Below are 12,856 nucleotides of genomic sequence, written 5' to 3' on the forward strand. Positions count from 1 at the left end.
CGAAGGAATACATGTTAGATGATTATAATCCCACCACCAGCCCCTCCACCTCTCCTTCTCCATGTTAGATGATTATAATCCCACCACCAGCCCCCCTACTCCTCATCTCCTTCTACATGTTAGATGATTATAATCCCACCACCAGCCCCCCTACTCCTCATCTCCTTCTACATGTTAGATGATTATAATCCCACCACCAGCCCCCCTCCTCTCCTTCTCCATGTTAGATGATTATAATCCCACCACCAGCCCCCCTACTCCTCCTCCTCTCCTTCTACATGTTAGATGATTATAATCCCACCACCAGCCCCCCTCCTCTCCTTCTACATGTTAGATGATTATAATCCCACCACCATCCCCCCCCCTCCACCTCTCCTTCTACATGTTAGATGATTATAATCCCACCACCAGCCCCCCCTACTCCTCCTCTCCTCCTACATATTAGATGATTATAATCCCACCACCAGCCCCCCCCTCCACCTCTCCTTCTACATGTTAGATGATTATAATCCCACCACCAGCCCCCCCTACTCCTCCTCTCCTCCTACATATTAGATGATTATAATCCCACCAACAGCCACCCCCCCTCCACCTCTCCTTCTACATATTAGATGATTATAATCCCACCACCAGCCCCCCCTACTCCTCCTCCTTCTACATATTAGATGATTATAATCCCACCACCAGCCCCCCCCTCCACCTCTCCTTCTACATATTAGATGATTATAATCCCACCACCAGCCCCCCCCTCCACCTCTCCTTCTACATATTAGATGATTATAATCCCACCACCAGCCCCCCCCTCCACCTCTCCTTTTCCATGTTAGATGATTATAATCCCACCACCAGCCCCCCTCCTCTCCTTCTCCATGTTAGATGATTATAATCCCACCACCAGCCCCCCTCCTCTCCTTCTACATGTTAGATGATTATAATCCCACCACCAGCCCCCCTACTCCTCCTCCTCTCCTTCTACATGTTAGATTATTATAATCCCACAAACCAGCCCCCCTCCTCTCCTCTGGAGGTGTGGCCTAGCGTACCTCCTCAGTCATAGCCTGTCCGTTATGGGAGGGGCCATCCTCCTTCACCTTAGCACCACCTTTCTTTTCCTTCATGTCCTTTGGGCAGAGAAAGCCAATCAGAACACAGAAGAGAGACAGCCAGCCAATCAGAACAATAACAGACAGCTAAATCAGAACACAGAAACAGAGTCGACTAATCCCAACAGAGGACAAAGACGACCAATAAAAACACAGGACTGAGAGTACCTTTGAGAACATTCAAATGGACTAAAGGTACATGAGACTTTAAAACAAACATCATGCATTTGTGGATACACACTCCATTGCAGTGTGTGTGTGTGTGTGTGTGTGGTGGGGGGTGGCTTTACCTTGGATATAGCCTTCTTAGGCTTGACCTCAACAGGTTTGGGAGGAGCTGGTTTCTGCAGGTCAGAGAGAGACACGTTAGCTTTAGCACTCAAAGATTGGGGAAACGCCATGTAAATAGCTTAGCTTATTCTAGCATAGAGTTGGGAAACACCATATAATTAGCTTAGCTTATTCTAGCATAGCGTTGGGAAACACCATATAATTAGCTTAGCTTATTCTAGCATAGCGTTGGGAAACACCGTATAATTAGCTTAGCTTATTCTAGCATAGCGTTGGGAAACACCATGTAAATAGCTTAGCTTATTCTAGCATAGCGTTGGGAAACACCGTATAATTAGCTTAGCTTATTCTAGCATAGAGTTGGGAAACACCACAGAATTAGCTTAGTTTAGAGAATGGGGCATTTCTATAGAATTAGCTTAGCAAATTGAATGGGAAAATACAATTGAAATATCTTATCATTGAAATATATGAAAACCTGAACAGTAAGTGTATAGTAGGCTATAGGTGAGGCCATACAATAGCCACCAGTAGAGGGCAACACCTTAGATAAAGCGCTATGTACAACTTAAAAACAGTACTTACTAAACAGTTGATTTAATATCAGTAAACAGGGCAGGCTATCATATAGCCTGTTTATGAAGCTGAGGTGTATATGAGCAACAAGAACATGTTGGTTAATTATCTATAACATAATCAGTACTAAGGTACAGTAATAACATTATCACTATATTATCCACGGAATAATATTTGACAGTGAAATCACATGACAAACAGATGAGGTCTGGCAAACGAGAGCAAAGGAACAAAAACAAGCGCAGGATCAGACGGAACATTCACGGTCTGAATGAAATAGTATTTTAGAACGCTCCATTAGAACGCTCCTTTCCAACACTCCGTTACAACACTCCATTAGAACACTCCATTAGAACGCTCCTTTCCAACACTCCGTTACAACACTCCATTACAACACTCCATTACAACGCTCCTTTCCAACACTCCATTAGAACGCTCCTTTCCAACGCTCCTTTCCAACACTCCATTCCAACACTCCATTACAACGCTCCTTTCCAACACTCCAATACAACACTCCATTAGAGCGCTCCTTTCCAACACTCCATTAGAACGCTCCTTTCCAACGCTCCTTTCCAACACTCCATTCCAACACTCCATTACAACGCTCCTTTCCAACACTCCATTAGAACGCTCCTTTCCAACGCTCCTTTCCAACACTCCATTCCAACACTCCATTACAACGCTCCTTTCCAACACTCCAATACAACACTCCATTAGAGCGCTCCTTTCCAACACTCCATTAGAACGCTCCTTTCCAACACTCCAATACAACACTCCATTAGAGCGCTCCTTTCCAACACTCCATTAGAACGCTCCATTAGAACGCTCCTTTCCAACGCTCCATTAGAACGCTCCTTTCCAACGCTCCATTAGAATGCTCCAATAGAACGCTCCTTTCCAACACTCCATTAGAACGCTCCAATAGAACACTCCTTTCCAACACTCCATTAGTACGCTCCTTTCCAATGCTCCATTAGAACGCTCCTTTCCAACGCTCCATTAGAACGCTCCATTAGAACGCTCCTTTCCAACGCTCCATTAGAATGCTCCTTTCCAACGCTCCATTAGAACGCCCCATTAGAACGCTCCTTTCCAACGCTCCATTAGAACGCTCCTTTCCAACACTCCATTAGAACGCTCCTTTCCAACACTCCATTAGAACGCTCCTTTCCAACGCTCCATTAGAACGCTCCTTTCCAACGCTCCTTTCCAACGCTCCATTAGAACGCTCCTTTCCAACGCTCCATTAGAACGCTCCTTTCCAACGCTCCATTAGAACGCTCCTTTCCAACGCTCCATTAGAACGCTACAATAGAACGCTCCATTAGAACGCTCCTTTTGTACGCTCCTTTTGAACGCTCCTTTCCAACGCTCCATTAGAACGCTCCTTTCCAACGCTCCAATAGAACGCTCCATTAGAACGCTCCTTTCCAACGCTCCAATAGAATGCTCCTTTCCAACGCTCCATTAGAACGCCCCATTAGAACGCTCCTTTCCAACGCTCCATTAGAACGCTCCTTTCCAACGCTCCATTAGAACGTACCTTTTGAACGCTCCAATAGAACGCTCCTTTCCAACGCTCCAATAGAACGCTCCTTTCCAACACTCCATTAGAACGCTCCTTTCCAACGCTCCATTAGAACGTACCTTTTGAACGCTCCAATAGAACGCTCCATTAGAACGCTCCTTTCCAACGCTCCAATAGAACGCTCCTTTCCAACACTCCATTAGAACGCTCCTTTCCAACACTCCATTAGAACGCTCCTTTCCAACGCTCCATTAGAACGCTCCTTTCCAACGCTCCATTAGAACGCTCCTTTCCAACGCTCCATTAGAACGCTCCTTTCCAACGCTCCATTAGAACGCTACAATAGAACGCTCCATTAGAACGCTCCTTTTGTACGCTCCTTTTGAACGCTCCTTTCCAACGCTCCATTAGAACGCTCCTTTCCAACGCTCCAATAGAACGCTCCATTAGAACACTCCTTTCCAACGCTCCATTAGAATGCTCCTTTCCAACGCTCCATTAGAACGCTACAATAGAACGCTCCATTAGAACGCTCCTTTTGTACGCTCCTTTTGAACGCTCCTTTCCAACGCTCCATTAGAACGCTCCTTTCCAACGCTCCAATAGAACGCTCCATTAGAACGCTCCTTTCCAACGCTCCATTAGAATGCTCCTTTCCAACGCTCCATTAGAACGCTCCATTAGAACGCTCCTTTCCAACGCTCCATTAGAACGTACCTTTTGAACGCTCCAATAGAACGCTCCATTAGAACGCTCCTTTCCAACGCTCCAATAGAACGCTCCTTTCCAACACTCCATTAGAACGCTCCTTTCCAACGCTCCTTTCCAACGCTCCATTAGAACGCTCCTTTCCAACGCTCCATTAGAACGCTACAATAGAACGCTCCATTAGAACGCTCCTTTCCAACGCTCCATTAGAACGCTCCTTTCCAACGCTCCAATAGAACGCTCCATTAGAACGCTCCTTTCCAACGCTCCAATAGAACGCTCCATTAGAACGCTCCTTTCCAACGCTCCAATAGAACGCTCCTTTCCAACGCTCCATTAGAACGCTCCTTTCCAACGCTCCAATAGAACGCTCTAATAGAACGCTCCTTTTGAACGCTACAATAGAATGCTCCTTTCCAACACTCCATTAGAACGCTCATTTCCAAACGCTCCTTTCCAACGCTCCATTAGAACGCTCCTTTCCAACACTCCAATAGAACGCTCCATTAGAACGCTCCATTCCAACGCTCCATTCCAACGCTCCTTTCCAACGCTCCATTAGAACGCTCCTTTCCAACGCTCCATTAGAACGCTACAATAGAACGCTCCATTAGAATGCTACAATAGAACGCTCCATTAGAATGCTCCTTTTGAACGCTCCTTTCCAACGCTCCATTAGAACGCTCCTTTCCAACGCTCCAATAGAACGCTCCATTAGAACGCTCCTTTCCAACGCTCCAATAGAACGCTCCTTTCCAACGCTCCAATAGAACGCTCTAATAGAACGCTCCTTTTGAACGCTCCATTAGAACGCTCCTTTCCAACACTCCATTAGAACGCTCCAATAGAACGCTCCTTTCCAACGCTCCATTAGAAAGCTCCAATAGAACGCTCCTTTCCAACGCTCCATTAGAACGCTCCTTTCCAACGCTCCATTAGAACGCTCCTTTCCAACGCTCCAATAGAACGCTCCTTTCCAACACTCCAATAGAACGCTCCTTTTGATCGCTCCATTAGAACGCTCCTTTCCAACGCTCCATTAGAACGCTCCATTAGAACACTCCTTTCCAACGCTCCTTTCCAATGCTCCAATAGAACGCTCCAATAGAACGCTCCTTTTGAACGCTCCTTTTGAACGCTCCATTAGAACGCTCCTTTCCAACGCTCCAATAGAACGCTCCATTAGAACGCTCCTTTCCAACGCTCCAATAGAACGCTCCTTTCCAACGCTCCATTAGAACGCTCCTTTCCAACGCTCCAATAGAACGCTCTAATAGAACGCTCTAATAGAACGCTCCTTTTGAACACTCCATTAGAACGCTCCTTTCCAACGCTCCATTAGAAAGCTCCAATAGAACGCTCCTTTCCAACGCTCCATTAGAACGCTCCTTTCCAACGCTCCTTTCCAACGCTCCATTAGAACGCTCCTTTCCAACACTCCAATAGAACGCTCCATTAGAACGCTCCATTCCAACGCTCCATTCCAACGCTCCTTTCCAACGCTCCATTAGAACGCTCCTTTCCAACGCTCCATTAGAACGCTACAATCGAACGCTCCATTAGAATGCTACAATAGAACGCTCCATTAGAATGCTCCTTCTGAACGCTCCTTTCCAACGCTCCATTAGAACGCTCCTTTCCAACGCTCCAATAGAACGCTCCTTTCCAACGCTCCATTAGAACGCTCCTTTCCAACGCTCCAATAGAACGCTCCTTTCAAACACTCCAATAGAACGCTCCTTTTGATCGCTCCATTAGAACGCTCCTTTCCAACGCTCCATTAGAACGCTCCAATAGAACACTCCTTTCCAACGCTCCTTTCCAATGCTCCAATAGAACACTCCAATAGAACGCTCCTTTCCAACGCTCCAATAGAACGCTCCTTTCCAACGCTCCATTAGAACGCTCCTTTCCAACGCTCCAATAGAACGCTCCTTTCCAACGCTCCAATAGAACGCTCCTTTCCAACGCTCCAATAGAACGCTCCTTTCCAACGCTCCAATAGAACGCTCCTTTCCAACGCTCCAATAGAACGCTCCTTTCCAACGCTCCAATAGAACGCTCCTTTCCAACGCTCCTTTCCAACGCTCCTTTCCAACGCTCCTTTCCAACGCTCCTTTCCAACGCTCCATTAGAACGCTCCTTTCCAACGCTCCATTAGAACGCTACTTTCCAACGCTCCAATAGAATGCTCCTTTCCAACGCTCCTTTCCAACGCTCCATTAGAACGCTCCATTCCATCGCTCCAATAGAACGCTCCTTTCCAACGCTCCAATAGAACGCTCCTTTCCAATGCTCCATTAGAACGCTCCTTTCCAACGCTCCATTAGAACGCTCCAATAGAACGCTCCTTTCCAACGCTCCATTAGAACGCTCCTTTCCAACGCTCATTTCCAACGCTCCATTAGAATGCTCCTTTCCAACGCTCCTTTCCAACGCTCCATTAGAACGCTCCATTAGAACGCTCCATTAGAACGCTCCATTAGAACGCTCCTTTCCAACGATCCATTAGAACGCTCCTTTCCAACGCTCCAATAGAACGCTCCTTTCCAACGCTCCAATAGAACGCTCCTTTCCAACGCTCCATTAGAACGCTCCATTAGAACGCTCCTTTCCAATGCTCCAATAGAACGCTCCTTTCCAACGCTCCTTTCCAACGCTCCATTAGAACGCTCCAATAGAACGCTCCTTTCCAACGCTCCATTAGAATGCTCCAATAGAATGCTCCATTAGAACGCTCCATTAGAACGCTCCTTTCCAACGCTCCAATAGAACGCTCCATTAGAACGCTCCTTTCCAACGCTCCTTTTGAACGCTCCATTAGAACGCTCCTTTCCAACGCTCCATTAGAACGCTCCAATAGAACGCTCCTTTTGAACGCTCCAATAGACCGCTCCTTTCCAACGCTCCATTAGACCGCTCCTTTCCAACCCTCCATTAGACCGCTCCTTTCCAACGCTCCATTAGACCGCTCCTTTCCAACGCTCCATTAGACCGCTCCTTTAGACCGCTCCTTTCCAACGCTCCATTAGACCGCTCCTTTCCAACGCTCCATTAGACCGCTCCTTTCCAACGCTCCATTAGACCGCTCCTTTCCAACGCTCCATTAGACCGCTCCTTTCCAACGCTCCATTAGAACGCTCCTTTCCAACGCTCCATTAGAACGCTCCTTTAGAACGCTCCTTTCCAACGCTCCATTAGAAGGCTCCATTAGAACGCTCCTTTAGAACACTCCATTTAAACGCTGCTGTCTGAATGGAACATTGACTGAATAAAACACTAGCTAGTTTTGGTAAATATATAAGGTTAGATCAAAATGAATCCAACAGATTGTTAATATTGTTGAGCTCCTAACATCACTCCTGGTGGCTGTGAGAAACTGTGACCCCACAGATTACGCCTGGCCCTAGAGTTGAGCAACAACCTGAGAGACAGCGGAGAGGAGGGAGGTAGGAAGAATGAGAGAGGGATGGAGGAAGAGGGAATTATTCAACTTACCGATGACAACCTCTCTGACCGCCTGGTGGGCTACAGAAGGAGAGAGAGAGAGAGACACACAGAGAAACAGAGAGAGACAGAGACACAGAGAGAGAGACACAGAGAAACACAGAGAGAGAGACAGAGACACACACACACACACAGGGAACGAGAGGGGGAAAGGGGACAGGGGGCATATCAGTTATGTGTTGAGGGGCTGGTAGTGTGTGGGATTGGATAGAGTGTGTATGTATAAAGATACCTCTTCATGTATCAGTGAGTGTTTGCTGAATGGACTGTGTGTGGTGACTGTGGTGCGTTTGCTGTTGTTTAAAAACACACAAACACGACACGGAGCTCCTACCTCCTGCTTGGTGACCTTCTGCTTGATGACCTTGGAGGCATCCTTGGCATGGGCCCCTTCAGGAGACTAAAAGAAACGCAGACAGGAGAGTTAGATTTCAACACACTTCATCCACACCGCGTAACGACAGCTAACTAAAGAGTGACATGGAATTGATTTTCTTTTAAGTCTAACCAGGTAGACCAGTTCTCATTTACAACTGCGACCAAGATAAAAGCAAAGCAGACAAACGTACAGTCAAAAACACAATAGAAAATAAAAATAGATCTATGTACAGTGTGTGCAAATGTAGAAGAGTAGGGAGGTAAGACAATAAATAGAATTACAATTTAGAATTAACACTGGAGTGATAGATGTGCAGATGGTGATGTGCAAGTAGAGATGTGCAAAAGAGCAAGAGGATAAGTAATAATACGGGGATGAGGTAGTTGGGTGTGCAATTTACAGATGGGCTGTGTACAGGGGCTGTGTACAGGTACAGTGATCGGCAAGCTGTTCTGACAGCTGATGTTAAAAGCTAGTAAGACTCCAGCTTCAGTGATTTTTGTAATTCCTTCCAGTTATTGGCAGCAGAGAACTGGAAGGAAATGTGGCCAAAGTAAGTGTTGGCTTTGGGGATGACCAGTGGAATGTACCTGCTGGAGCACGTGCTATGGGTGGGTGTTGCTATGGTGACCAGTGAGCTGAGATAAGGCGGGGCTTTACCTTATAGATGACCTGGAGGCAGTGGGTTTGGCGACGGATATATAGTGAGGGACAGCCAACGAGAGCATACAGGTCGCAGCGGTGGGTAGTATATGGGGCTTTGGTGACAAAACAGATGGCACTGTGATAGACTACATCCAGTTTGCTGAGTAGTGTTGGGGGCTATTTTGGAAATGACATCGCCGATGTCAAGGATTGGCAGAATAGTCAGTTTTACGAGGGTATGTTTGGCAGCATGAGCGAAGGATGCTTTGTTGCGAAATAGGACGTCGATTCTAGATTTCATTTTGGATTGGAGATGTTTAATGAGAGTCTGGAAGGAGACATTACAGTCTAACCAGACACCAAGGTATTTGTAGTTGTCCACATATTGTAAGTCGAAACCGTCCAGAGTAGTGATGCTGGACGGGCAGGCGTGGGCAGCGATCGGTTGAAGAGCATGCACTTAGTTATACTAGCATTTAAAAGCAGTTGGAGGCCATGGAAGGAGAGTTGTATGGCATTGAAACTCGTCTGGAGGTTAGTTAACACAGTGTACAAAGAAGGGCCAGAAGTATTCAGAATGGTGTCGTCTGTGTAGAGGTGGATCAGAGAATCACCAGCAGCAAGAGCAACATCATTGATGTATACAGAATGGTGTCGTCTGCGTAGAGGTGGATCAGAGAATCACCAGCAGCAAGAGCAACATCATTGATGTATACAGAATGGTGTCGTCTGCGTAGAGGTGGATCAGAGAATCACCAGCAGCAAGAGCAACATCATTGATGTATACAGAATGGTGTCGTCTGCGTAGAGGTGGATCAGAGAATCACCAGCAGCAAGAGCAACATCATTGATGTATACAGAATGGTGTCGTCTGCGTAGAGGTGGATCAGAGAATCACCAGCAGCAAGAGCAACATCATTGATGTATACAGAATGGTGTCGTCTGCGTAGAGGTGGATCAGAGAATCACCAGCAGCAAGAGCGACATCATTGATGTATACAGAAAAAAAAAGTCTTCCCGAGAATTGAACCCTGTGGCACCCCCATAGAGACTGCAAGAGGTCCGGACAGCAGGCCCTCCGATTTGACACACTGAACTCTGTCTGAGAAGTAGTTGGTGAACCAGGCGAGGCAGTCATTTGAGAAGTAAAGGCTATTGAGTCTGCCAATAAGAATGCGGTGATTGACAGAGTCGAAAGCCTTGGCCAGGTCAATGAAGATGGATGCATAGTACTGTCTTTTATCGATGGTGGTTATGATATCGTTTAGGACCTTGAGTGTGGCTGAGGTGCACCCGTGACCAGCTTCGAAACCAGATTGCATAGTGGAGAAGGTACGGTGATCTGTTCATTAACTTGGCTTTTGAAGACTTTTAGAAAGGCAGGGCAGGATGGATATTGATCTAGAACTGTTTGGTTCTAAGGGGTCTCCCCCTTTAAAGGAGGGGGATGACCGCGGCAGCTTTCCAATCTTTGGGGATCTCAGACGATACGAAAGAGAGGTTGAATAGGCTAGTAATAGGGGTTGCAACAATCGCCAGATACTTTTAGATAGAGGGCCCAGATTGTCTAGCCCAGCTGATTTGTAGGGGGCCAGATTTTGCAGCTCTTTCAGAACATCGCTGTTTAGATTTGGGTGAAGGAGAAATGGGGGGGGGCAAGTTGCTTCGGGGAGTGCTGAGGTGTTGGCCGGGGTAGGGGGTAGCCAGATGGAAAGCATGGCCGGCCGTGAAGAATTTCGTGCTTATTGAAATTCTCGATTATTGTAGATTGTGACAGTGGTTCCTATCCTAACAAGAGCACCATAATTTTGCACGCCCAATTTTTCAGTTTTTGATTTGTTAAAAAAAGTTTGAAATATCCAATAAATGTCGTTCCACTTCATGATTGTGTCCCACTTGTTGTTGATTCTTCACAAAAAAAATACAGTTTTATATCTTTGTTTGAAGCCTGAAATGTGGCAAAAGGACGCAAAGTTCAAGGGGGCCGAATACTTTCGCAAGGCACTGTATGAAAGTTGTCAATCACAATATAAAGTCAATAGAAGAGAGATGACTGTTTTATGTGTGGATTAATTGTCAGAGTGGAGGACCTTGTGCATTTCAGGTAAAATAACAACTCAATGTTTATATCCCAGGACAAATTAGCTAGCAACAGCAAGCTAGCTAAATAGGACAAATTAGCTAGCAAGTGCAAGCTAGCTAAATTGACATAAATGTTTCATGCTTTTCGACCTGTCCCCAAATTAATGTAATTGGTTCAGAGTTTGTTTTGATATTTTAACCTGCATGTTGTGATCGCGTTTGGTGTAGGGGACAAAATAAATGTATGCACGATGGCGCACGCTCGCAGCTGGTTTGGGTTACGTGTTAGAGAAAAATTATTACTGAAGAGGAGAGGGAGTGAAGAAGAGAGAGGGCATAGAACTAGAGATCATGACTCCCAGCAGATACTATCTCTCAGCCTCAGGGGCAGTGGAGATGAGAACCTTACAATAACATAGTAGTTACATAAATGAGGTCATACAGTGACTCTGGACATCATAGGTCATGCCAGTATTGTATAAATGAGAGGAATTGTGTTTACTATGGTCTGTCATTGATAAGGAGGAATTTAGAACCTGTCACACACACACACACACACACACTAGGCAGATGTGTAGACAGTAGGGCTGGGCGATATGGCCAAAATATCATCACAGTAGTGGTGAAATGGTTCACAAAACACAGTTTGGTTTCAATACATTGACAAAATAAATGCCTGAGAAATATGTCATTTGTATTTAGATGTTCCATGTATTATAATAGTAAGCATGCGTAGCTTGAATTCCCTGGAGCATACGAAAACAAAGGGACAACTAAAAAACAGCAGTGCCTTCGTCACGCCCTGGCCTTAGTATTCTGCGTTTTCTTTATTATGTTGGTTAGGCCAGGGTGTGACATGGGGGATTTGTGTTTTGTCTTATCTAGGGTTTTTGTAGTGTGTGGGGTTGTGTTCAGTTGAGTGTTCTAGGTAAGTCTAGAGTTGCCTGGCAGGTGTTTATCGTTGTCTCTGATTGGGAACCATATTTGGGCAGCCATATTCTTTAGGTATCTTGTGGTTGTTCCCGTCTCTGTGTTTTGCACCAGTTAGGGCTGGTTCGGTTGTTCCCGTCTCTGTGTTTTGCACCAGTTAGGGCTGGTTCGGTTGTTCCCGTCTCTGTGTTTTGCACCAGTTAGGGCTGGTTCGGTTGTTCCCGTCTCTGTGTTTTGCACCAGTTAGGGCTGGTTCGGTTGTTCCCGTCTCTGTGTTTTGCACCAGTTAGGGCTGGTTCGGTTGTTCCCGTCTCTGTGTTTTGCACCAGTTAGGGCTGGTTCGGTTGTTCCCGTCTCTGTGTTTTGCACCAGTTAGGGCTGGTTCGGTTGTTCCCGTCTCTGTGTTTTGCACCAGTTAGGGCTGGTTCGGTTGTTCCCGTCTCTGTGTTTTGCACCAGTTAGGACTGGTTCGGTTGTTCCCGTCTCTGTGTTTTGCACCAGTTAGGGCTGGTTCGGTTGTTCCCGTCTCTGTGTTTTGCACCAGTTAGGGCTGGTTCGGTTGTTCCCGTCTCTGTGTTTTGCACCAGTTAGGGCTGGTTCGGTTGTTCCCGTCTCTGTGTTTTGCACCAGTTAGGACTGGTTCGGTTGTTCCCGTCTCTGTGTTTTGCACCAGTTAGGACTGGTTCGGTTGTTCCCGTCTCTGTGTTTTGCACCAGTTAGGACTGGTTCGGTTGTTCCCGTCTCTGTGTTTTGCACCAGTTAGGACTGGTTCGGTTGTTCCCGTCTCTGTGTTTTGCACCAGTTAGGACTGGTTCGGTTGTTCCCGTCTCTGTGTTTTGCACCAGTTAGGACTGGTTCGGTTGTTCCCGTCTCTGTGTTTTGCACCAGTTAGGACTGGTTCGGTTGTTCCCGTCTCTGTGTTTTGCACCAGTTAGGACTGGTTCGGTTTAACCAGGTTTTCTTATTTTGTATAGTGTTCACGTTTTCATCTTTCATTAAAGATGTTCAACCACACTGCATTCTGGTCCTCCTCTCCTTCCCAGGAAGAAAACCAGCCTTATAACATGAAATAAAACAGTCATTTAAAAACAGATCTTCAACAGGAGT

General features: G+C 46.2%; 1 protein-coding gene across 4 annotated transcripts in view; it reads right to left on the bottom strand.

Annotated features, from left to right (window-relative positions):
- The window catches only part of hmgn3 (high mobility group nucleosomal binding domain 3), a 34,697-nt gene that overhangs the window by 11,105 nt on the left and 10,736 nt on the right, over nucleotides 1-12,856 (bottom strand). For 2 of the 4 annotated variants that reach the window (XM_020474065.2, XM_020474063.2), the window contains exons 2-5: nucleotides 8,048-8,113; nucleotides 7,705-7,734; nucleotides 1,394-1,447; nucleotides 1,044-1,121 (exon numbers count right to left, since the gene is read on the bottom strand). In XM_020474065.2, coding sequence (XP_020329654.1) covers nucleotides 1,044-1,121; nucleotides 1,394-1,447; nucleotides 7,705-7,734; nucleotides 8,048-8,113 — 228 coding nt within the window. The remainder of the gene's footprint in view (nucleotides 1-1,043; nucleotides 1,122-1,393; nucleotides 1,448-7,704; nucleotides 7,735-8,047; nucleotides 8,114-12,856) is intronic. The other 2 variants (XM_020474064.2, XM_031836723.1) reach the window with 1 other exon arrangement.

The sequence above is a fragment of the Oncorhynchus kisutch genome, linkage group LG12 (assembly GCF_002021735.2).
Source record: "Oncorhynchus kisutch isolate 150728-3 linkage group LG12, Okis_V2, whole genome shotgun sequence".
Taxonomy (NCBI): Eukaryota; Metazoa; Chordata; class Actinopteri; order Salmoniformes; family Salmonidae; genus Oncorhynchus; species Oncorhynchus kisutch.